Source organism: Aulostomus chinensis, chromosome 10 (genome assembly GCF_037954235.1).
Source record: "Aulostomus chinensis isolate RoL2024-O1b breed Wild chromosome 10, RoL_Achi_v1.0, whole genome shotgun sequence".
NCBI lineage: Eukaryota > Metazoa > Chordata > Actinopteri > Syngnathiformes > Aulostomidae > Aulostomus > Aulostomus chinensis.
Window position 1 is genome coordinate 27590807 of NC_141329.1, and position 24946 is coordinate 27615752.

Genomic DNA, 24946 nt, shown 5'->3' on the forward strand with positions numbered 1-24946 from the left:
TTACATTAGCTGTGTTTCCATCCAGCTTTTCTCATGAACTTTTTTTTTTTTTTTTTTGCCCAAAAGAAACGAGTGAAAGCTCTGAATATTGCAAAAAATGCAATGAATAAAATGGAGATGAATTAAATGCATGAGAGTCGTCGGGGCTGCAGCCATAACTCCTCCTGGGGCTCAAAGCTGGAATATTAGTCGTTCAAAACTCTCCGTTTCTATTCTCCATCAATACGTATTATGTTCTGTTTTTGATTTCCTTTTGTTTGTGTGGTTCCTTTGGCTGGCGCTCCTTTTATGACATCATCTCACTGCACCTTCTGCAGTGTTAGCCGACACTTTTCTCCTGTCCGATTACAAGTCGCCTCACGATACGGCGGCGTTCCCCTCAGAGTGGTAAATGAACCTGTCACGATGCCCTCCTGCCTCTGCAGTGCTCCAACGACTCCGTGCTGGCGGCTGTGTTTCACCCCATGGACGCCAACCTGATTGTCACCTGTGGAAAGTCCCACATCAACTTCTGGAACATGGAGGGAAACTCTCTCACCAAGAAGCAGGGGCTGTTTGAGGTTTGGCACCACAGAACCTTCCTTTTTCCAGGTCTCATTCAGCTGCCACCAGGCCGTCCACCTCAGACCCGTGCAGCGATGATAATCGTTGCTCCTTCATCGGAAAAAGATTCACGACCTCACGTGTCAGTCACAGAGGTTGTAATGTTTTACGCTACTCTGCATACTTGAACGAGTACCTCAGAGTACAGCTGAAAATACAGCCTGCTGGTGATGTAATGACATGGACGTGACATCACAACTCTGAAGACAAAACTGAGGCAAAACTATTTGGTTCCAAATTTCCATTCAGGTTGATCCCACAGATATCTGTAGAGCTGTGGACACATCCTGAGCACCAGACGTGGCTGCCATAACAAATATGGTCACAACATGATTGAGTCACGCAGTAGCAGTACTAGCGGCTGAAATATTGACGCAGTATCTTGAAGAAAAATATCGCCATATGTTGCTGTATGGATTTTATGGCCCGGTTGAAAATGACACTTTCTTTTTGTTGTTCTAGAAACATGAAAAGCCCAAGTACGTGCTGTGTGTGGCCTTCGCTGAGAATGGAGACGCCATCACGGGAGACTCCAGTGGAAACATCTACGTCTGGGCCAAAGGTAGAACCTCTCACTCCAGACATGTGGAGGTGAAATCTCCCAACAGAGAAGTATTCGTAAGATGAGTGTAAAAACACAGGATTTATTTTTGATTTAATTTTCTTTGCATTTTCAGTCTTAAACGTTCATCGCAGTTCATCCTCTAGGAAGCATTTTTAAGGCATCATTTGTTTCTCTAACATGTCTAAAGCCCCGTAAACTCCTCTGCGTGTTCCTCTCAACAGGTGGAAACCGCATCAGTCAGGTGGTGTCGGGGGCCCACGAGGGAGGGATTTTCTCTGTGTGTGTCCTGAAGGACGGGACCATGGTGTCGGGTGGAGGGAAGGACCGCAGGGTGGTGCTGTGGGGGCACGACTACAGGAAACAAGCTGAGATGGAGGTGAGATCAACTGAGGTGACTCCTCTTAAAGACCGGAGCAGTCACATCAGAGGAGAAGGATCCTGAAGAGGCTCAGGGCAACAAACCCGCTCGCAACGATGTGTCTGTGCTGTGTGTGTGTCCAGGTGGGCGAGCCGTTCGGCCCCGTCCGGGCTCTGGCTGAAGGTAAACCAGGAGAACTCTTCATAGGAACCACCAAGAATGCCATCATCAGTGCGGCCTTCCCTGATAGGTTAACGCCTATCGTACAGGTAAGAGACACAGACAAGAGCAGCAGGCAGAGCCGGTTCTCTGCCAGGCGCTTTGAATCAGACGTGTGTGGTGTTGCAGGGTCACACAGATGAACTGTGGGGTCTGGACATCCATCCCTCCATGGAGCAGTTTGTCACCTGCTCCCAGGATAAGCAGGTTCACCTCTGGGACACCAACTCCCATCAGCCCCTCTGGAGCAAGACCATCGAGGTAACAAAGCATGATCTGGGTCGACCCAGGTTCTGTGGAAGTGATCAGGAAGCCTTAGGTTAAATATGATCCACAAAAAAAAAACAAAAAACAGCTCAGTGTTGAATTGAATTCTACTGCAAGTACAGAAGCAGCAACCAGCAGACGCCTGTTGCACAGTTCTGTGCACAAGATAATTCACCAATCGCAGCACACAGACGGCTCCGACGTGACGAACTTGTCATCCTGTAGTGCTGTTTTTGCTAGTTTGGCATTCAGTTTAATTCAAAGTGCTATTATCTTGAACGCTGAGAAAGCCTGAGGCTACGTTGATGAAAGACTGAGCCGACAGTGCCAGGATGCAGACGCTGATTACCTCTCATCCTCATAACATCCATCCTCTGAGTGAAGCCATTAACTCTGTATGCCGCTCCAGGATCCAGGGAGGTCTGCAGGCTTCCATCCCAGTGGGGCTGTTCTGGCTGTGGGGACTCTTTCTGGAAGGTCAGCCTCTCGGCCGTCCACTGAAAATGAAACACAACATTCACCATCAACTTGGTTCTCAGAGCAGCTGCCATGTGAGGCTGTGGACAGAATGTGTGTGACACGCCTACTTATTACTGACTCAAGCGTGTGTGTGTGTGTGTGTGTGTGTGTGTGTGTGTGTGTGTGTGTGTGTGTTGCAGGTGGTTGGTGCTGGACACCGACACCCGGGATCTGGTTTCTATGCACACAGACGGCAACGAAATCATTTCTAACATCAAGTACTCTCCAGGTAAGCCGCGCGCCTCTGTCCCAGGCACATTTTAGTTGATGTGATCTCGTTGTCTGACAGCGGCGCTGCTAACTGAGCTCTTTTCCTCCCGAAGACGGTAACTTCCTGGCTGTCGCCTCCCACGACAACTTTGTTTACATCTATGCCGTCACTGAGAATGGCCGCAAGTACAGTCGTGCTGGGAAATGCACTGTGAGTACACAACTTTATAGGCTGTGTGACACACAAATCTATGTTTAAAGAGGCCACGTTGTGCTTTGTTTACAAGGAGGAGGCATTTGCTTGAAAAGAACATAAAAAGTTTGGGGTAAAGGCACTGCTTGTCTATCATTCTTCTCTCCTCTGGTGCATAACGGAGCTCCAGACCTCCACCAGACGGCTTCAAGTGTATTTGATATTCGTTCTCGTCACCGCTAGTTACCATTTCAGCTGAGCTAACGAGTATCTCCCCGAAAGGTTCTTGCATTCCCTTAAGAGTGAACAGCATTTTCTTTATAAAATGACAAAGAGAGGAATCCGTATTCTTTATTTTGACAAACACAAACATGCAGATTGACGTGAATTCCTCCCTCCTCTTCCTCAGGGCCACTCCAGCTTTGTCACTCATTTGGACTGGTCCACAGACAGCCAATACCTCGTCACCAACTCAGGAGACTACGAGATCCTCTTCTGTGAGTTCTCCTCCCTCCTCACACGCATTCGTAGAGGTGTCCAGGTAGCGCTGAGCTCTCCTGTGAATTGGGGTGAAAGGTCAAAAAACAACCCACTCTCATTGCTTCACTGTTTCACGACAACATTCAGAGCTTTATTTGAATCGTGGTTCTCTCCAGGGGAGGCATCCAGTTGTAAACATGTGACCAACATGGATGCCGTGAGGAACCTGGAATGGGCCACCTCCACCTGCACCCTGGCCTTCAACACCTTCGGTAACGCCCCTTCTGCTCTGTCACGCGCGTGTTGTCGCTATCAGCAGCTCGGCTGTGGAATCGATATCAGACATGGAAAAGTGGAGCAGCTTTGTCCATTCACCTCTCGCTGTTTCTCGCAGGAATCTGGCCAGATGGAGCCGATGGCACAGACATCAACGCCGTGTGCAGGTCACATGACGGATCCCTGCTGGCGTCTGCTGATGACTTTGGCAAAGTGCACTTGTTCTCCTTCCCCTGCTGTCAACCGAGGGTCAGTCACCTTCTTTACTCACTGTTAGCACAGAAAATTCAATCTCAGATTTTATTTATTTTTTAACGTTTCAGTCTTGTAATGCCGTTATTTTGCTTTTCCGCCTGACCTGAGTTTTGACTGCTAATCCCAATGATTTTAGTTTAAAGTTGTTGTTTTGTTTTAGCTTTTTTTTGCATTAATAGAACATTCAAATCCAGTGTCAAACTTCCTCTGGTGATTTCCACAGGCCCAGAGCCACGAGTACGGTGGCCACAGCAGTCACGTGACCAATGTTGCCTTCCTGCACGATGATAGTCACCTGATCTCCACCGGTGGGAAAGACACCAGCATCCTGCAGTGGGTGGCTGCCTAGGTAACGCCAGCCATCCACACCGCTGATCCCACAACGAGGGAGCAGCGTCCCACCAGAACCGTCACCTCTTCACTGTTTCGCCCAACAGGGGGCAGCACCTCCTCTGTGCCTGCTGTAGTTTGAATATAATAACAATAATAATGATGATAACAACACCTACACAACTTGATCAACCCACCGATGTCACACAGGATGAAATGAGTGTTCTAGCATTGTAGTAACTGGAATATTATTTAGTGTCCTCTTGTTTCTGATAGAATGTAGATCAGAGCACTTGTCGCCACACAGGAAGTGAATGCTACAACTACCAAAAACTTCAATACTGCATCACCGACCCAGCTGGATAATGCTGCTGCTGCTGCTGCTGCTGCTGCTGCTGCGGGTTATTTTAGCATCAGCACTAACTGTGCCTGTATTTATTTTGACCTTTAACGGGAATTCCACCTATTTTCAAAAACGTTTCAAGTCTGCTTGATAGCAAATGATAAGCAGGGTTCGTACAGTTAGGAAAAACCTTGAAAAGATAGCATATCCACACATTTCATGAAAAATAAAACCAGAAAATCAGATGTTTTTGTTTTTTACCTTAAAATTTACCTTGAGAAATGTGGAAAAATCATGGAAACTTGTTGTTAAAATGTGAATGAATCCTGTTTGAAAGTTCAGGGTGTTTTTGTTTTGTTTTTTTCCCCTGCTGTTCCTGTCATTTCTCGACAGTTGGAACCGAGTCAGGCGAGGAATCCGTCGGGACTGTAATGAGATGTGAAACACACCTGAAGTAAGAAACGCCAACCCTTCATTTCCATCCTCCTCAGAGCCGGATGCATGCTAACACTTCCCACCCACTACCATTCATTGTGCGAAGCTAACTAGCAGTCAGCTCAGACTCGGTTTTGATATGCGTGTCGGGTGTTCAAGTGGGCAGGTAGACACAGTGGCGTTTACACCTGCGTCCAGCAGAACCCTCCGAATGAGGCCAGCTGACCTCGTGAGGTCATATTTAATTTCAGCCAACGCCGCCTCCACTACAAGGTCAAAGGTCCCTGTCGAACTCCACGAGCGTCGTGTGAGCGAGCTACGAAACAACTAAATGCTGTCAGGACCGGTAAATATTTACGCACTGTCCCTCTAACAACCATTGTGTCCTGCCATAGTCTCCTCCTGCGTCCCTCTCAGAGACACTTCAGGACACGTTAGGTTGTGTCCCACACCACGTCAGCCAGTGGTCACCGTCCACCTGATCCAGCTGTCCAAGATGCTTTTAAAACCAAGTGTTAACAGGGAAAAGACCAGGGTCTCTGTCCTCTTGTCTGGCTCTGAGGAAGATGGACAATAAGCACATTTACCAAAAAGTTTTTGAGTCAATATCAATGTCCTAAACTGAGACATCCCTGACTGGAACCCTGTCAAGACACAAACATTCAATCATCTTCTCATGATGCGTTTTAAGAGCCAACTGGGTCAAAGTCCGCTAAAATAGGTGGTAATCCCCTTTACTCTGACCCCATTGCCTTGTTTCCATCCCTCAGCCTGATTTAGAAAACTTGAAAGTATTACAGAATGCTCGAAGAGTGTAGACATTACAGGGCGGCGGCATTCGATCATGTCACTGCTGTAACTGTCCTGAAGTGGCACCAGATGGCGCTGCAGTGCAAAAGAATGAGCATGAGCGAGGCTGCCCTCATCCTGTAGATGCTGTTAATGTTGCAAAGGTCTATCGAGTAAATAAATCTATATATATATATATATATATATATATTTATATATATATGAATATGATGCAGTATATCTGAGTGGCTGTGTTAATTTAATATTTAACTGTAACAATGATGGATGTTATTCGTGTGCTGTAGAAGTGAGCTTGAGCTGTGCTTTGCCTTCTTCTTCTGTTTTGGTAATAAAGTTTTTACCCAATTACTGCTGAGTGAGAGGAAGAGAGCTGTTCTGTTCCCACACGACGGGCTTAAAGAGCCGTTCCCATGTTTTACATCACATGTTTTCATCAGTGCAACACTCCTTCATAATACCACAAAAGAATGACACCAGGGAATCTGGGTGGAGGAACACAATGAATGGGGTCACAAAGCACAGAAACTTTGGGATGAGTTTAACACAGTGAGTTACTGAGGATGATGGATGGGGGGCTGGGGGGGGGGGGGTTCTGCACCCTTTTTAATCTATTGACAGTCAACATGGTGAGTCTCTGTTGGTGAAAGTTGCTTGTACAAATAATCGGGTCGGTCAAGGTCATCTGGAGAGGAGGGAGGATTCAGAGTGACCACAGTGACGTGTGTGTGTGTGTGTGTTCCTCCGGTGGAGATCATGGCCACTGGGACTGAAGGATGAGATGAAAAGATTCTTTGGGAGGGTCAAAGGTCGAGATTCTAGAAGGCCTTGAGGGGTTTCTCTGTTTTCAGAGTCGACTCAGGTGTTCACGAGGACTCAAGGACGAGCTGAAAGGGTTTTGGTGGTCAAAGGTCACTGTGACACATCGCTGAGATGAACAACCACCACACGTCATCTCTAGTAAACTCAGTGTGTGTGTGTGTGTGTCACTGGAGTGTGAGCAGGGTCGGGTCATGTTAGTGTTGTGGTCATGATGATGTGTTGCCTGTCAACACCTCGTAGGTCACGATGATCGGCTAGATGTCGAGGGAGAACCTTGAGCCCCCATGAGGAACAAAAAACATGAGCACCGGTGACAGTGAGGTGGTTCAAGGGTCGACGGATCCTTGACGGCGGGCGGAAAACCCAACGTCAGGAAGGAATTCTGGAGGTGTCACGACAAAAGTGATCCTAAAACGTTGGCACAGGACGAATGTTAAGCCCGTAAAGTAATAAAATCACACACGTCCATTTGACGTGAATGAGATTTAAAGTGTTTAAACATTCACGGAACTCGTGCGTTACTGGGTGAAGACCAGTATGACCTCAAATAGCAGCAGCAGCGACACAAGTTGTTACAAGTCTCATTTTTAAAACGTGTTCAGTTTTAAGTGTGTTTACTATATTTCATATCAGCTCCCACAGGTTTGGCTTTTCCACTTCCCTCCACTTTTGGAGTGCGATCAATCAGTGTATGGTGTGAGACATAAACAATACGTGTGTGGGTAGTTTTTATAAGCTTAGCGTGTAATGACAACATGGACATCACATGTACAAAAACTGCAGTGCAAAGGAAGAACATGACACCCTAAAGTTTAACACAATAAACACGGACCTGTAGGACAAGGGTGAGACGGAGGACACGGAGAAGGGGGCGGTGGCGGCGGCGGCACTCGCCGGGGGTCACAAACTCTTTTCCAAGGTGGAAACGTAATTACAGTGCTTCTGCATTTCAAGGGTAATTGTAGTTTGTGTTGTGCTGTTGCTAAAGTGCAGGGTCACGCACAATTACAGAGTCAACATACAACATAATTACACATACACAGATAAATGTTCCACTCCTCTCCACTCTATAATTATTCTACCTGAGCAGCACACACACACACACACACACACACACACACACACACACACACACACACACACACACACACACACACACTTCCCTCGTTTCATCATGATTTGATATATTGATTCAGTAGCTCGAATAACAAAGTCTGTCATGATAAAATGTATAATTTGATTTTGAGACCTGTGATTGATGTGAACCAATACATAACTAGATATAACATTAATGTATACATACATACGTATATATGTACTCATCAACGAGAAAAAAAACTAGGTTTGATTCAAAATGAATTCCTCGTCATCCATCTAAGAATATATATAAAAAATTAAGAACACAGAGACAAACAACAAATAAAACAATAATGTTAATAAACATAATATTTGTTCGTATATAGAAATGAACAATTAAAGCTGGAAAAGGAAAAGTAGTCAAGGCCAAGAGGGCGGATCATAATTGACTCTGTATGCTGATACAGTATTGTCACACTTTTACTGTTGTTATTATGATTGTCGAGTAATTTGAAATTTATTTTGCATTATTTTAATGAAGACAGCTTATAAACTAAAATACATTTGTAATAAAAATAGATTGGGTTTGCACAGAGTCAAGCGTAAATTCAGGCAGAGGAGCACGTTCTCGTTAGCTGTGACGCAGCTCTGTCTCCACCAATCACAGCTGCGTATGAATATAGGCGGAAGTATTTAAACCGTCCATCTCGTTTCACTCCGCACAGGCCGAGAAAGGCTTCAACGAGGCAATATGGCCGCTGCCCACCTGGACTTCCTGCTGCTTCCTCTTCCCCGCGTCAGTCTGCCTATTTACTGGACTTAAGCTGCCGTCTTGCCGGGCTGTGAGCTAGGTGCTAAGTGTTCTACTGCTATGCTAAATTTTGTGTCTGTCTGTTTAGCTGCTTGAGCTTTTTCGCCGTCAACTAGCTTGGAAGCTAATTTACGGCTAGTTAGCTAGTAGTTAGCTTAGCTGCTATGTTGTAGGTATGCTATGTTTGCGGTTGGTATTGGCACCTCTCACTTGATTGTCAAGTTATATTTAAAATGCAGTTTTCATTTGCCATGTGTGTGTGTTAGTACTGGTGTGGAAATTGGCTGGTTTAATGTGGCTTATTTTGGTGCCTGTGCCTCCTTGTTGTTTGTGTCCAAATGCTAAACCTGGAATCTGTGCTCCAATCAGGCTGGCAGGGGTTTTAAAGACCAATGAAAACAAACGTGCATGTGAGCTTTTATGCTGAAAAACACACCGGAAACGTTAAATCAAAAAATGACTGCTGCTGATGTATAGATACAACAGGTTATGTCTGTTTATCAGTTTAAGCATCAAGGTGCTTGTGTTTTGGCTTCTTTGTTTTTTTTTATGTTGAAACTTTAATGCTCATTCCTCATTTGTCACATGATTGATTTTTTTTTTTCTCCCAAATGCTGCAGTCAGGTGATGTTGGACCAATCAGAATAATGAGATTCTGATTGTGATAACATCAGGAAAGTCATGAGGTGCCAAAATTTTAAAATTATTTATCCACATTTTTTGGCCAGGTCTAAGATAAAGGTTGGTTGGTTCTGGAGGCATTTTCTCTTGCAGGGACTCTTGCATAACCATGATTTGACAGGAAACACTGAACGCATCTTTGTGAGCTCACATGTGATCTGATAACTGGGGGGTTTTGTTTGCTTCTGGCTCTAATTTTCAGTGGGGGGGGGGGGGGGGGGCGAAGGCCAGAGACGACACCTCCCGCTTTGTCAAATGCTAATGTGGCTCGACTTCTTCTGTGTTTTTACACAAACTGTTTCTTTATTTGATACTAAAGAAGGGTCCTTAAGCTTGGCTCAGGCCTGAGTGGATGTAATTCAAGTCACTTTGGAGTGTGGGCAGGGATTTAGTGACTTCCATTGAGTGAGAGCAGCGTGCTTCGTTTTTGGTGTTTACTTTACTGGAACAGCAGGATGATGATTCATGCTGACACACTAACTTTCCCTTGGCTGGAATCAAAAGAACAACAATAAGTTTACTATAAATCTACTCAGTGGACTGGACTAATGGGGAGATGAAGCAGCTCCATCAGAAAATTAGTTATTTTACCATTTAAAGTGCTGTATTGATCTGACTACAACGGCACACTGAAGCCAAATCTGTGTTATTTCTGACGGCCAGCAGGAGGCGACACCACAGGTACAAGCTCAAACAATATCTCCCATAATTTTAACTTTTTTTAGTAGTGAAATATATTTGACAAAAGCACTGCAGCTTTTTCTGGTGGGAGATGAGTCATGAGAACAAACAACAGGCTGTTCTGATCTCATAACGTAATTGAATCGCCCAGGATGGAAGATTGTGACAGTCTGGGGTCCCGACCACAAAATGTCTAACCTCCAGGCGCTTCACACACTTTATTAGCCTGGGATCGACACAGTGAAGGGCCCCTGCTAGGTCTGTTTCCCACTGTGACGACAACTACACACAAACTAACACTTGTGGAGCTTTAGTAACACCAGTTCGTAAACTAAGAGAGCCAGTCCGAGCGTTGCCGGTTAAACTGGGCATGTGGCTGGCCAGAGCCATGACGACTGTCCGTGTGAACCTGCTTCACATTTGTCACGCTACATCAATAGTGAGCAGCATATAAGTGGGACGCTGGGACTCCCTGGTCAGAGAAACAAGGCAGTGACGACTTCCTTACCACACGTGTTGATGCAGCGTGTGGAGGTCCCTTCATTCCTGTGGAACCCTCCGGAATTTGTCAGTGTGCCGTTTGCCTGAAGTGTGTTTCTTAGGATGTGCTGGTGCAGTGTTGAGCGCCTTGGCCTGCCAGGAAGTGCCCAGCTCGCCATCAGATTCAAACTCAGAACCTTATTTACTCCACTGATTATTAATTAATTTTAATTTTTGGGTGTAAGAACCAAGTAAACTGAAGCAAAGTCTCTTTATGTTCTCCATAAAGGGTGCAGCTCCTATTAATGTCCCCCTTCAGCCTTTGCATGTGAAGGACCGGTGCGACGGTGCAGAGGGAGTGCTGATGCTGGAGGAGTTGGCGGACGGCCTTGTTTTTGTTCTTTGCGTGCCATGAAAAACAGATTTTCCCAGCAAGCGAAGTGGTTGCGTCCAGCAGTGTGGAGCGATCACTAGTTCCTCCGAAGAGTGAGATGATACCTAAGGGTTGGCGTCAAAGACCATAGAAGGCGAGCGTAGGACTGCAGAGCCAGACTTGCTTGTTCAATAACTGACTTAACAACTGTTATTATTAAACCAATGTTTTATTGGAATATATTTTGATTACAAATTGTTTTATTCCAAAGAGAACCTGTGAGGAGTGTAGTTTATGATTTTTACCCTGCCTCTTGTCATGTGATGGGCGCCGGCCCTCCATCTTATGTTGTATATTTGATCTATTTTTAGATCATTCTGGCTTCCTGATGTCTCGGAGTTTGAAGAATTCTTAATTTTGTCCTTTAAAGGTCAATGATGAGGCAGGAACGGTTCATATCAACATGTGACATCATGTCTCTTCACACTCTTCACGTTCTCCTAACACTTGCGCCGGAGCTTTCAAACAACAACAAAATGTGCCGTGTGCTTTTTGCACCGCTTGACAATAAAAATGAAAGCTAAAATCAGATGTTGAAGATGATATTGGATGTTCTCAGTGGAGACGTGACCTCCGTAGCTCTCGCCTGCATCATCTGTTTAGGATAAAAAGTGATGTTTGTGTTATAGCAAGACAGAGTTAAACGACTCAGTGGACTCAAAATTGTGTATTTCTGATATACAAGGGTACTGCTTGATCTCCAAAGAAGTACTATTTGGTTTGTGTGTGGTCCGCATCCGCAAGTATCCAGTTGTTTTGTTTACTTACTTTACAAAGCCTTGCTGCTTCTATTTTGAAGGCCAAATCCCTCTGCTGCCAGTGTTTTTTTTGTTTGTTTTGTTTTTCTTTTTTGTTTTTTTTGTAGGTAACTGATCCAGGATCAGGCCTGACGAGGTAGACGAGCTCCCTCAGTGAGGAGTGGATGACTGGGGCGTTCCTGGTTCACAAACCTCCTTTTTATTTTGTTACTCCTCATATTTGCAACATTTGAAATCAAAGAGAAATTGAGCGGCCTGAGAGGAATCTGGAGGAACTTCATCGTCTTAATGTCAAACAGCAGCTCCACTGTCACGAGTCAGCCTGCTGTGTTTGTGCGGTGAAAGATTGAGGTTAATGTCTTGGTGGAGAAAGCAAGTAGTGTCGACTGAAAACGGATACATCTGGGAGGACTGAAAAAGAGTGTGATAACAGATAAAGAGGAGGCGTTCATGGAGAAGGTCAAGAACCCAGATTGGCTGTAACGGTCTATTCTTCGGAGCTCCAGGGTGTCAGAGCTGCTGCCGCCGGCCCGGTGAGCGTCATGTTGATGTATGGGGCGTTGCCCAATAACAGCAGGTTTGTCTGCTGGTTTTCCTGCAGAGGGGAAAAATCCAGCTTGAGAATCTCCTTCTGTTACACAAACAGTATCAGAGGTACAGCTGTACAAATGGATTCAGGTGCACATCATACTGGCTGTGAGGTCAGGACGCGCGGTCACGCCCACTGCTTCTAACCCGAAAACAGTTCTGAAAATGAGTCTGCAAGCACACAGGTGCTGTTGAGGAGTTCAGCTGCAAAAATATTCCTCACAACATGATGTCATACGTCAGTGAAGGCGTCTGTTCGTTAATCCCCCTTGGCATAATCACTTTACGATGAATCTGAATGCCTCTTATACACTTTAGCTACTTTCTGATCAAGCAATTGTAGGAACTTGGTACAAGAACCAGCCACTAGGGAGCTCCATCGAGAACCACCCTCCCCCTCTGGTTTTTTATTTGTTTGTGTGGGGACGGTGCAGTCAGTCAGCTGCCTGTCGGTGTAGACCGGCTGCTGCTGCTTTCACAGCTCTTTAAAAATGGAGGTTACCTGTACTGCGTCAGTTCATCATCTTTCAGCGAATACTTCCCGATTGTGCTGAGAAAGTAACGACACTGAGGTGGAGCTAAAAGGGTTCCTCAGCTGAGCTGGTTACCAGTGGTAGGGTACTTTCTAAAATGGGTGTTAGAGCTATGAAAAACAGCCTTTTTGCTTCAACTTTAGCTGCGTCCAGAGTCCGGTTGCTTGAGCCGACTGGCTCAGACTTATGAGGGCCACTTTTTGGTTGGGTCACATTCCCAGCATAAACGCACCGGGCCAGAGGTCGACTGATGCTGGTGGTGATCTAGAGCAGGAAAAAAAGCTCATAGCCAATTAATTGAAGCGGCCGTGTTGCGTTCAGGCTACGACACCAATCGCACCCACCGTCAGTGCGTCTTCATCTTTTTGCCCGCACGGCTTGGTTGACTTGCTTGGGTTCTGTTGATTCTATCATTGTCTCTTAGTTCTCGTGCAGGTAGAGTTTGTGGCTATAATATGTCCTCTGTCTGTTTTTGCAGTTTTGCGCATGGCATTTTATTTTGAAATCTGAGGGAATTCACTTTACCGTTCGTGTGGGGACTTCTGGCTTGCTTGACCAGCTCAGTGCAGAATGATGCGCCGTCCGTCAGACTCTCCGCGTGTTCTTTTGTGGAGTTGCATGCTGAGCTGCTTCTTGGACGCAGCTGACCTGCACCACGGAACTTGTGGCATAAACCAAATCGGTGATTAGTACAGCTACAGTTGGCTCTGGCGACCGCGGTACAGCCGGAACCTTGGGCGCACACGCCCTGTGTAAATTAGTGGTAGAGCTGGAATCTTAAATTTGATTAGTGTTTAATGACCTTGATACCTCGCTGGCCTGTTGAAATCACCACCTGTTGTTCAACATGAATAACAAAGTAAATATTACCACGTCAGCACCTGGAGGGGCCCCGACTCACATGCCGGCTTCACCTGTGACTGCCTTTTACACCGGAGACAAATCTCTGGAGGATAAAATGGTCTGAGAACGTCCATAGAGCAAACTGTTGCAGGAATGCAGTCTCTCTTAGCAAAGTCCAACTTTAGTTGTCTTGAACATCCACCCTGCCCTCGGCCCTCTGTAGACTTCATGGCTCTATAATAATGCCGACTGAATTCCCCCAAGAGTCAAAATTACTAGGACCACTAGAGGTCTGTGACTCCTGAACAAAAACAGATGGAGTTTTGTTGTATTCGATGAAGAGGATTTGATTGGAGGAGACATTTCTCTGTCCAAATAAATGTGTGTTATGCCTGAACTTGCGTTTTCCCAGTTTGTAGCCTGCTAACAAGATTGTTTCCATCCATGCAGCGTTTTTGAGAGATTTGGGAAACGTTCACATCCTGAGTGACGCTCAACTCCGTGCCACTAAAGGTGTCATTTGATGCGTTATTTTATTGATCTTTATTGGCTGCAGCAAACTACAATGAACTTTTAAAGAATCTCTCTCGAGCTGGCGGTCTGGATTTGTCCTGAAGTTGTTTTGTTAAATTCACTGTAACATTGCAGATTTTTGTTTTATTGTCATTTTCATTGATGCCTCCGGAGATTTCACATGGACTCGTGTGAAGTACATATGAAATGTTAAATTATACCTTTCTTTTTTTTTGTGTGTAATATTTGGTGCAGATCCTGAGAAGTTGGATCCACTCGAATAAACGAGTTCTCCAGGGCTGCGGTCGGCTGGAGCTGACATTTTCATAAAGGAAAGTTGCTTTCATCCAAACTCCCAGCAAACTTGTTCACGCAGTGCTCGTCATTGCCGCAAAAAATGAATTTCACAATGCATAAAGTCTGTGTCCCTGCTGACTTTAATGTGGATAAATGAAGTAATAGAATCAATTATGATTGCATTTTTTGTTATTGCTTGACACTGGAAACCATTTATCCAGTTTCACAGTCACCGCAGTGGAAAGGGTGTTTGTTAACGGGGGAGCCTTCTGCCCCCTGAACATGGAGTCCCTTTTTTGTATTTTGAATTTTTGCAGGTCCGTCCTGACATAAGTAGGTTTACACATAATATAAGAGTGGGCTGGTGGCCTTGTCGGAGGTCTGAGCTCTCCGTGTGCTCTCCACATTCTGTCTGCACCTGTCTCAACACAGCCGCTGCAGCGGGGATTCACAGAGCTGCTGTAGCACCTTCCATGGTCTGGACAACAAAATATATCCACCGTAAGCAGTTAGTGCAGCTTGAAATGGCACGTGCTGCCATTTTCTTCAAATATCTCCATTGTCTGATAGACACTCTATCAGGTTAGTTTTAAAGCTGGATTCGTCACAAATATTCGATTGTTTTTGATGGCCGTATTCTGCATCGTGGGCAGCAGGGTTCCTGAGCCGTCCTGCAGGGAGGGGACAGTTGCACAACCCTGAAAGTGTCCTCATTGTCCCACATTGCATTCGTGTCCTTCCTGTCCTCTCTTGTGAGGTCTCTACCAGAAGACCTACTGAGATATTTGTAGAGTTGAATTAAGCATTCACAGAGCTGCACAACTGTCCATTTGGCGGTCAAGAAAAATCATTTCAAGGTTTGGAAGAATCTTGCAGTGTTTAGGGATCAAGTAGAGGAAATGCTGCAGGCTTCACTCTCATAAACCAGCGGAAATAAAAGCCAGATTGTCTCTGAGCTTCCTAAATCACACGTAGACGCTGGCTGGACCGCTCACCTTCCACAGTTGACGAGCCGGATGGTGTTTTAATGAGTACTAATGGGACATGATGAGTTGACTGCTGCGAGATGTTTTACACCAGCCAAATGCACACGTGAGCGAGCGCTAACACAGCGGTCTCTCTCTGAGGACATTAAAATGATGCAGCCTCAACAGAACCTGTGAGGCTGTTCTTGACAGCTGTTGCAGCTCGTTGCTGTGGTTTGAAAGTCTTCATCAACTGGGTGGAACAGTGTTGTTGGTTTTTTTGTGCAGGATCACGGTGATACCTTCCTGATTTCTTAAAAATCGTTGTCCTATGTAAGCTTGCACAGTGTAAAGATGACATGACCTACAGGGTCTTCAACATACTTTATGTTCACGTGAGGCTCAGCCATAGAGAGAGAGAGAGAGAGAGCTTTGTGCAGGAGTTGATCTGCAGCTGTTAAGCCCTCCCCTCTCTCTCCCTCCCCTCCTCCCTCCTCCCTCTCTGCCTGGCTCGCTCTCCTTCAGTCTGCAGGCTGCTGCCGCTCAGCTCACACTCATCTGAGCTCTGGAGGTTTTACTGAAACACGATCGCCACCGCTATCATCTTTCAGGGACACTGCGCTGATGGTACTGGTTCCCTGGCTGGATACAGGATATGTTTTAGGAGGTGACTCGGCCCTCAACGTGAGTACTGCACTTTCTCTCTCTCTCTGTTTTTTTTTTTTTTTTTTTTACATAAAGAGGAAGAAGTGAAACTGTCACCTGCTACAAAACAACTCTGCTCAGAGGATGAATGAATTCATACGTACAAAACATGTAATATTAAAAGAAATCATTACTTTGAGCATTTATTTTATTATCTAGTCCTTGAAGTAAAGTATCTTTAGTCCTTATTCTAAGAAATTCTCTAATAACAAAGGAGTTTTGAACTAGTCTTAAAATGACGTGTGTATCAAAGCCTTTGTCTGGAGTTGTTGGGATCCTTCCTTGGCTGTTGCATTATTGGGTCACTATGTCAGCATATTCACATCCCATAACATCCAGTCACACATTGCATGTCTGTTTATGATCTGGGTTAAACACGCCACAGCCTGTGACATAATGCTCTCGTACTGTACATAAACTGTCTGAGGGGTTTTAAGACATCAGTGAAGCAGATTTAGTCCGGTGGTCTCCTCCCCCCCCCAATTCTGAACTCTCCTTGTGCTCTGTGTCCGACTCCGCTTCTCACACAGCAGCCGGAGTTTTGGCCCGTTAAGTTGTTGAAAAACCAAACGCATTAGTTGATGAGAGATGGGCTGAGCTGTGTGAGTACAGTAGGTGCTTGTTCCTCTGCTGCTGCTTCAGAGCGTTTGACTGCAGACAATTAATAAATCATAAGTGGACATCTGCCACTTGACTAATGGGCCAGGGGCAAGGACCGACCGTCCTGGACTCTCATGGGACAATAGAAGTCCTCTCTTCATGCCACAATGGTCCTGGATTTCCTTCTCTCTTTTTTTTTTTTTTCTTTCCTCTGTGGTGTTCCTGCTGGTGTGTGTGACGGCTAGCTAGCTACACGACCGGGCAGGTAGTGCCAACACCTGTCCCAGCATCCCCAGTCATTTTGCTCTTCCTGTTCTTGCTGCAAATCAAACCACCTGTGATGCGGGTCTCTCAGGGTCGTCCATCTTTGGGACTCCGCGTTCTCGTCTCACACACGGCGTCTCATCATCGCTCCGCTGCTTGTTGTGCGGCAAAGCATCATTTGGAGACTGAGATGAGGTGAGGGAGTCTTCCCGGTGAAGTGTTAGAACGCAGTGTACAGGAATAGAACGCGTTAACTCCTCACAAGATAAAATGACTGACAGTCACGCAGAGTGAGTTTAGGAGGATGTGAAGGCAGCCCTTGGGGGGCCTTGAATGTGAGGTTTGACATTGCAGTATGGGGCTGCAGCTCTGTTCCAAGACGAAACAGGGCTGTGGACTCATCATGTATGTCACAAGTCCTCCCTTTTGAGGGCAGGTGAACCACAGAGGAGAACACGCGCAAACGCTGAGCCCACAGTTCACCAAAGTTGGTGGAGAGTTGCAAAGTTTTTGCGTTTTTAGTATTTTTAGGTCCTTCTCCGAGTGGGCGGATGAGGTCCATTGCAGGTTTAGTGAGACTGCGAACTCTGACGGGCCACTGTGGAGCCTGAGAGTTGTGTTACCATGGTGATGAGACCAATTTTTTTCTAATATTTCACCGTCAGAGCCGGAAACAGATGTTTTTCCCAAACATTTATCTTCAAGCTGAATTTAAGTCGTAGCCCCACCTGGTGGTGACATGAAGTAAAGCGGCTGCCGTAAACCTTTCATTTATGTTGCAAGTGTTTTCTTCATTTGATGTGCAGCTTTGTAGCTAGTGTGTTCTCCAGCGCCACCTAGTGGATGGAGGATGTTGCATTCGTCTGCTCCCTCCTGCAAAATCCAAGTGCGATCAGGTGTAAATGTTCTTCCTCTACAGACATGGACACGCGAGGTGTGGCTCCCTCTAGCTGGACAGTTGGAACAGGTGATGATGATGATGATGATGATGATCTTGTGGTTGGTTCATGAATCCTCTAACTGGTCATGTTTGTATTTTCTAATTCAGCCAGCATGACCTCTCGTGGCTGACGGTCAGTGTCAAATGTTAATTATTTTGGATCGTTTGGGTTCTCATGGCTCTTCAGGCCATTTGCTGATGTGACACAAAAGATTGTGTTGTATGATCCTTCCTTCCTGTCCCCGTTTACAGCACGAAGCACACGGCCTCGCTCTGGTCTTTGTTGCTTGGAGGAATGCTTTACAGCCTTCTTTGTGGAGCCTTCGTCACAGTTCAGATGTTTTTACCGCCGCAACGCATCTGCAGAGCTTTAAAACCTCACCGCGGTGTGAAGTAGGAGAACAAAGCCATTGTGTTTACGTCATTTAGAATTTGGTGGTGATCACCGTGTGTGTGTGTGTGTGTGTGTCTTAGAAACAAATAACCATGCTGCAGTAAATCCTGGTGTTGCACTGCTCATGGGAGCATCTTCCCTGTAGCCTCTCATCGTGTTGCAGCTCTGCGAACAGAGACTCTGATGTAGATCACACGGCTGTGACAGTTACGTTTATTAAATCTGAAGATTTATTCAAGAACCTTCTGTTTCTTAATATCGGGGAGATGCAGCACTGATATTAAAACTTCAAGGAGGATAAACCGTTTGACCAAATAATGTTATGAATTCATGCTCACTGGAATCATGATTGCATTTTTATTCTGAAGCAATCCCTGAGCTTTTTATGTGTGTGTGTTCCGCAAATGTAATATATGCATGTACTGTACCACATTAAGGAGTGAAGCAGATGAGCAGCCTGAGGCAGAGAGACAGAGGCAGAGGTCTCCAGGAAAGCATCGAGCTCCACTGAGCTGCAGAAACGTTTCACCAGACCTTAATGGTCCGTTTAGTTGTAACAGTCACCACAATGAATCCTCTGTTCTTCCTACAGAATTCCTTCTTTCAACTCAGACACTTGTAATAATCAAAATGAGTAGAACGCCTTTTCTTCTCTTCTGTCTGCACCCCCCTCCACTCCCCCCCGTGCGTTCAACTCAACTTGATAATCAAGTTTCTCCTTCCTTCTGTACCCGTTTCTCTTCCTGTCTCACTTGCAGAAATATGATTTGCAGCATTTTTATTTTTTTATTTTTTTGCTGCGTCAGCTGTCAAAATATACGTGTAGATGATTGCAAACTGCTGGTGATAAAATAGGAGTATCTAATTAGGATGGTTTAATCATAATGACAGATTCACTACAATACCCACTGACTTTCTGTAGGATTACATCACTTGATAACAGTAGGCCCCGCCCCCTCAGCTCCTGTCACTATCTGAACTACATCTGACCTCGGAGGCAGAGCCAGCCAGCTCGTGCGTGTTTGGTGGCTGACAAGCAGTAGCAGCAACTGACAGAGGATAAGTGTCATTGACTGTCCAAGGAAAAGCAGGAACACATCTTAGTTCATCAAAATACACTTGGGAGTATTAATAAGAAGTATACACAGTTCCCAGAACAGTCCTCACTCTAACTGTGGTGTGTGTGTTTCCTGACATCGTCAAGGACAGCTGGCTATGGTCAGCGTTCCATCTTCAGAAATGGTCAAAGTTCTAAATTCACAAGAAAAGAAATGGGTTTTTATGCTCCCGTGCAGTGGTTTTAAAATCTTCAACTCACAGGACAGACCAGGTTTTGCTGTCGTCTTCACAAATATCCCCAAAAAGTGTTTTTGTCTATGCGCAGCAGCAAGGTGTCTGATATCAGCTGCTGCTTCAGAGCAACCGCAGCTTGTCCAGCTAGAGGTAATTCCTCAAGGCCACTCTCCATTTTGTGAGTCCACCAAACCTGCCAGTTTACAAGATAGAAGACTGGTCCTGTGACTTGGACAGCTGGAACTGTCCCCTTTCGTGGGGAATCTTTTTAAACTGGCCTGTAGACGCGATGACGATGATTAAAAGTTAACACGTGGAGAACAATGTCAAGTGTGTGCAAGACGATAATGGACAGGAGCTGGCAGCAAAATCCCAACTGAAATAACAGCTGCCACCTCAATGGAGGAGCTCCTCAACGTGGATATAATGAACCCAGCGTTGTACAGCAAATCCTCCTTCCATGAGCATTCATCGTGTTGTCATGCATTCAGTTTCCTTCTTAGAGGTGGAGAGAGGGAGGGGGAGAGGTTTTGATTTATTTGAGTGGCTTGTAATTTGTGAGGCTGTTGACCTGGACGGGGTCAAAGGCTGCCTGTTTATGAGTCAGGGTTGACAGGAGCCTACAGTTGAAGCAAAGGCACATCCTCCATGACAGGGGTTAAAGGATGGTTAGCATTTAATAGCTGTGTGTCTGATAACGGCCAGCAGACAGACGCTGGTGGGAAAAAAAATTGGATGACTTTCTCCGTAAAGATCCATGAACTATTTCCTGGGAGTTGATAAGTGACTGAAAACCTCCAGTTTAAATTTTTTGAGGAATCCTTCACAACAGAATGTAGGATCCACAAACCGGGTCAACCACAACACTTCTACTCCCTCGTTCAGGTTCTTCCCGGGTCCGAGAAGCATCTCTGGTGACATGACTTTTTGAAGATTGTGGAAAAACGGCAGACCAGACGGATCACATGACCTCTAAGGTGGGGGACGGGGACGACAATTGACTCAGAGTGAAATGAGAGATCTCCACACACACGCGCGCACACACAGAGTTCTTTGGAGAATGGGAGAGGGTAGAAAATGACCAGCATACTGAGTAGCAGCACTTCACCTCCCAGTCGTGCAGAAGTCAGTCCAAAACATGGAAGCAGCTCACGCAGATTCACTCCTCAAACATGGAAGTGGTACTTAAAGTATCTCGGCCTCTGCTGGATGAAATATTGTTTTACTGTCTCTGCTCTGACAGACGTGGTGCTCCCTCGGCTTTCTTCGGTTTCCTGAATCTGCGCTCGCTTGTAAAGAAAATGGTTTCAGGTTCTTGAACGAATAGAATTTTCAGCCTTTTGTGTGATGGTAATTTAAATGAGCACAAGGATGGTTGATTACCAAATAGAGGATTTATGTTGAAGAAGGAAAAATGGGCTTTGTGTAGAGGTGTAGGTGGCATGGCAAGAAATGTTTCTGGTGAAAGGCAGTGTGAGGGTTAATGGTCAAAGCAAGGGTGGATCAAACCATCCCTGCCATCTTTAAATATCCCCACAAAGATGGTTTTAGATTCACAAGGGTAGCTGTGCTACACACACACACACACTGTCACCTCACCCTGGGATAGATTTCTGTCTATTCAGTCAGGGAGCAGCGTGACCTTTACCAAAATACCTTCACCCTTGAGCAAAGTTAGGCAACAAACACACCTTTTTTTTCTTTTTTTTTTTTTAGTTTAACTTTTCAACTCCGCACTCTGTGTGATGGGTTTGTCAGAACATCAGGAGTGGCTGGAGAGAACGTGAGTCACGCATTGTATTGTTCTTCATCTCCACCCAACTTCCAGCTGTCTTTATTTACCTTGCAGTTTCATTTTAGAACTTGAATTGTGAGCGTGCCAATGAGATAACGAGGAAGTCCACATGGGCATTTCTCAGGAAGAGCTGGGTTTTCATTGCAGTCAGCACTTTTTACTTCCCAGAGGAGGGCAGGAAGAAGTGGTCCTTAAAGATTGTCAGTGGCAAAAGAGTGAGCCATGTTAAAGACGATGATGTGCAGCTGAATATCAACAACTTTCGTAGCTGTGGCTCCACTGGCAGAACGTCCTCGGGCAGGTAACTTTTTTAGGAAACACAAATGTGGACTGGAGTGCAGTGGTAAATGAGTTTTTGACCAAACTCTTCTGAGATAATTCCTCTTAAGTTTTTGTAGTAAGCGTTTAACCTTTAACGCCACTTACAAAGTCGTCCACTAAATGGTAAATGCTACCATTTTTACGTTACGGTTTCATTGCAAATGAACTCACTCATTTATAAGCCTTCTCTGTTTTGCTACTACAGTAACTTCACACTGCGCATGGTCATGTGATCAGGCTTCAGATTTGAGGACTGTCTTTTTGTGAGCTACTGTGGTTTCTGAGCTGGCTGTCCTAGAAGTCAACAGGGTACTCATACTGGACTCTGGGATCTTAAGTCAGTCCCCCAGTCTGGCTGCCAGTGAGTTCCTGGGTCGCCTGCTGACTCCACCTGCCAGCTCTCATTGTGCGGTACACCACCGCTGTGACACTGCTGGAAAGGACAAGCGATACGGCGAAGAATAAGACAAACGGAAAGAGAGAAGTGCTAAGAGTTGCGTTGAGAAGAAAGGAAATGGAAGTGGGCTCTAGAGACGAGGAGGGCAGTCAAGAACCGCCCAGGGATCAGAGACAGATGATGGATAGGGGAGAAGGGATCAGTAGGGGGGGAGGCTCCATAATGAAGTGTGAATGTGAAGGAGAGAGCCGTGATGGTGGACTTGATCTCTAGAGAAGGTCTGATAGGCACTTATGAGCCTCTGTGGTTCAGTAATAATTGTGATTAAGGGCCAGAGTGGCTGCAGCAGCAGAGGATGATGTTAACAGCTAGCACGTCACCCGCACATCACTATTAACAGGGATGTGGACCCAACTTCAATGTGTGACGGGTAAAACTCCCAAGTTGTGGTTTATTTTGGCAAGTTTTTAAAACGGCTTTGAAAACGCTAAGGTGTTAAACGTTGAAATGGACTGGTAGTAAACATTTAGAGGGGAAAATGCCAAGGAGCTGACAAGTAAAACCAAAGATCTGGAAAGGTGCACTTTTCACTCTGTTGAAATGAATTCTAACGGCTATCAAAAGAGGAACAGGATCCAGTTCTGCTGACATGTGACACCGCCTGTCCAGTCCCCCTCCGGAGGATGAACACGGTTGTTTCATAGTTCAGAAAACATCATTGATAACAGCCTCTTGAAATGAAGGTCATTGCTGGGACTTTTTTTGTCCCGTCAGGCTTCAGGATCACCTGCCTGCCGCCTCACGTGGCGTCTAAGTGGATAAATGCTCTGCAGACGCTGCTGTGTCACGACTGCGATTTCCCAATTAGCCGGATGACTCACGAGGCGGTGAAAGTGGCGGTGGCCTGAGCCGCGCCGCGCCGTCCACCCCCACACACTTCCGGAATTAAGTACTAAGTGGAACTGGAGGTCTTTATGCAGAGTTTGTGTCAGTGTGTTTCATCGTTGGCCACCTCTGATGTGTTGTCATGGTAACACGACACGAATGTCTCCAAGTGTGAAAAGGCTGAGGACGTCACTTCTCTGTCGGACTCTTGTCCTCCATGCTTGCCCTCACATTGATGACGTGAGAGGTCAAATCAGTCTGACGTCACATTTCACTGCTCTGTCACTTCATCTACCGATGGTGGACCCCCCCCCCCCCCCCCTCCAAAAAAAAAATTTCTAATTCGTCACAGTGAGTGCAAAAATTTAAGCCTTTATTGACTCCCGAGACCTTTGGCTCTAGATTTCTGTTTCAGAAATCAATGGCCAATCAACCAAAAGTAATTTTTAACTAACTTCAGACGTCCTGTAGCTGATGCTTCTTGGACTTTGGTGGCTGTTTGTGGCTTAGGACTGTGTATTTCTTTTTTAAATTGTTTATTGCAGTCAGCTGATTATTTATCTGGCTGAGATAATAATTCCTACTTTTTGGTTCATTCTTTCGTCGGTTACACAGATATCATGATCTGTATTGTAGAGAAATTATCTTGCAATGTATCTGTATTGCAGAGTGGCTGTGTAGTGATGTTGTTATCCTGTGAGTTTGCAATGTAGTACGAAATGCTATAATAATAATAATAATAATAACAATAATAATAACAATAATAACAATAATAACAATAATAACAATAATAACAATAACAATAATAACAATAACAATATAATAATAACAATATAATAATAACAATATAATAATAACAATATAATAATAATAATAATAATAATAATAATAATAATAATAATAATAATAATAATAATAATAATATCCTCTCCATCAGAATTAACAGTGGTGTGGGTTTGGATGGACTGAATGTGAGGATGATGCAGCTCCCTTCCCACTGAACTGAGCTACGTCACAGTTTGGAGGACAAATTAGTTTATTTTGTTTTAATTGGAGAATCATTCATAGGATCTGACACTCAAGGCAAAGACTAATTTACGTTGCGCAAAGTCTTAAACGAAGCGCAAAAAAGTGCCCCAGTGAGGCCAAAACTCTAGACAGGCTAACCCAGTTTAAAAAAAGGTTGCTCTAAGGAGTGAGGGAGGAAGTGGAGCAGGGAGCATGCAGACTAACTACAGGAGGAAAGGGAAGACAATGGGACACAGGTGAATAATCAAACACAGGTGAATCACGTTAGGGCGGGGCCAGACATTCCCAGGAGCGGCTGCAGGAAACACCTAAATAAATACAGAGCTGCTGAGTGATTTTAAAAGAAACAAAAACATGAATGTGGAAAGACTGTAGATTTTGAACGCTCATTTGTTTGTTAATGTGTGACCAGGCGCGCATCAACAGCAGGTCTAGGTGTCTTCATGGCTCACTGTTCCATGGAAGACAGGTTCAATGCAGAGGACAGATCATTGTTTTTATGCACAATGAAAATAAAGACTTCCTCTTCTTGTGCCAAAAATGTGAGTGCCCAGCCCTTTCTGTTTGTGCTAAGAAAGGAAAGTAGGACCTGGTATGACAGAGCCCTGTACCCTCGTGCAACGCCACGGCAAACATCTCTGTGTGCAGATGAAATGATACGGCTGACGGCCTGCAGACGGAGAGGGGGACTAAAACGAGAGGGAGACCAAAGCAAAGAGGTGGAAGAGGGGATACAGGGATCTGTAGTGTGTATTTGTATAAGTGCTGACAGTCTGACGCCAAGTCGAAATGCACTCAGGGTGTGATGAGGTCACTGTCTGTCTATAAGTAACACACACACACAGCCACCCACACCACCATGTCTCCAGTGTGGAAACGGCATTAGAGCAGTTTCATATGGTCGATAACCCCCCACCCTGTTTGTGAGCCTGCTTTCATCCCCATTAAACTTCCAGCTCAGTTTCCCTCTCCATCCCCATC

The 24946-nt window shown here is 45.3% G+C and overlaps 2 protein-coding genes across 13 annotated transcripts in view; both read left to right on the forward strand.

The window, feature by feature from the left end:
• eml2 (EMAP like 2) overlaps positions 1 to 6197 on the forward strand; it is a 24713-nt gene extending 18516 nt beyond the window's left edge. For 3 of the 4 annotated variants that reach the window (XM_086216794.1, XM_086216793.1, XM_086216795.1), the window contains exons 11-22: positions 426 to 560; positions 1066 to 1165; positions 1390 to 1544; positions 1670 to 1795; positions 1875 to 2006; positions 2422 to 2489; positions 2672 to 2760; positions 2855 to 2952; positions 3344 to 3431; positions 3591 to 3686; positions 3809 to 3939; positions 4169 to 6197. In XM_086216794.1, the coding sequence (XP_086072920.1) occupies positions 426 to 560; positions 1066 to 1165; positions 1390 to 1544; positions 1670 to 1795; positions 1875 to 2006; positions 2422 to 2489; positions 2672 to 2760; positions 2855 to 2952; positions 3344 to 3431; positions 3591 to 3686; positions 3809 to 3939; positions 4169 to 4294 (1344 nt within the window). In that variant the 3' untranslated portion in view covers positions 4295 to 6197. The remainder of the gene's footprint in view (positions 1 to 425; positions 561 to 1065; positions 1166 to 1389; positions 1545 to 1669; positions 1796 to 1874; positions 2007 to 2421; positions 2490 to 2671; positions 2761 to 2854; positions 2953 to 3343; positions 3432 to 3590; positions 3687 to 3808; positions 3940 to 4168) is intronic. The other variant, XM_086216796.1, reaches the window with a different exon arrangement.
• Positions 6198 to 8487: 2290 nt separating this feature from the next.
• The window catches only part of gpr4 (G protein-coupled receptor 4), a 44864-nt gene continuing 28405 nt past the window's right edge, over positions 8488 to 24946 (forward strand). For 4 of the 9 annotated variants that reach the window (XM_086216803.1, XM_086216802.1, XM_086216800.1 and 1 more), the window contains exons 1-2: positions 8488 to 8610; positions 15868 to 16026. The gene's annotated coding sequence lies outside the window, so the exon portion shown is untranslated. Of the gene's footprint in view, positions 8611 to 15867; positions 16027 to 21437; positions 21635 to 24946 lie in introns of those variants that run through there. The other 5 variants (XM_086216804.1, XM_086216801.1, XM_086216807.1 and 2 more) reach the window with 5 other exon arrangements.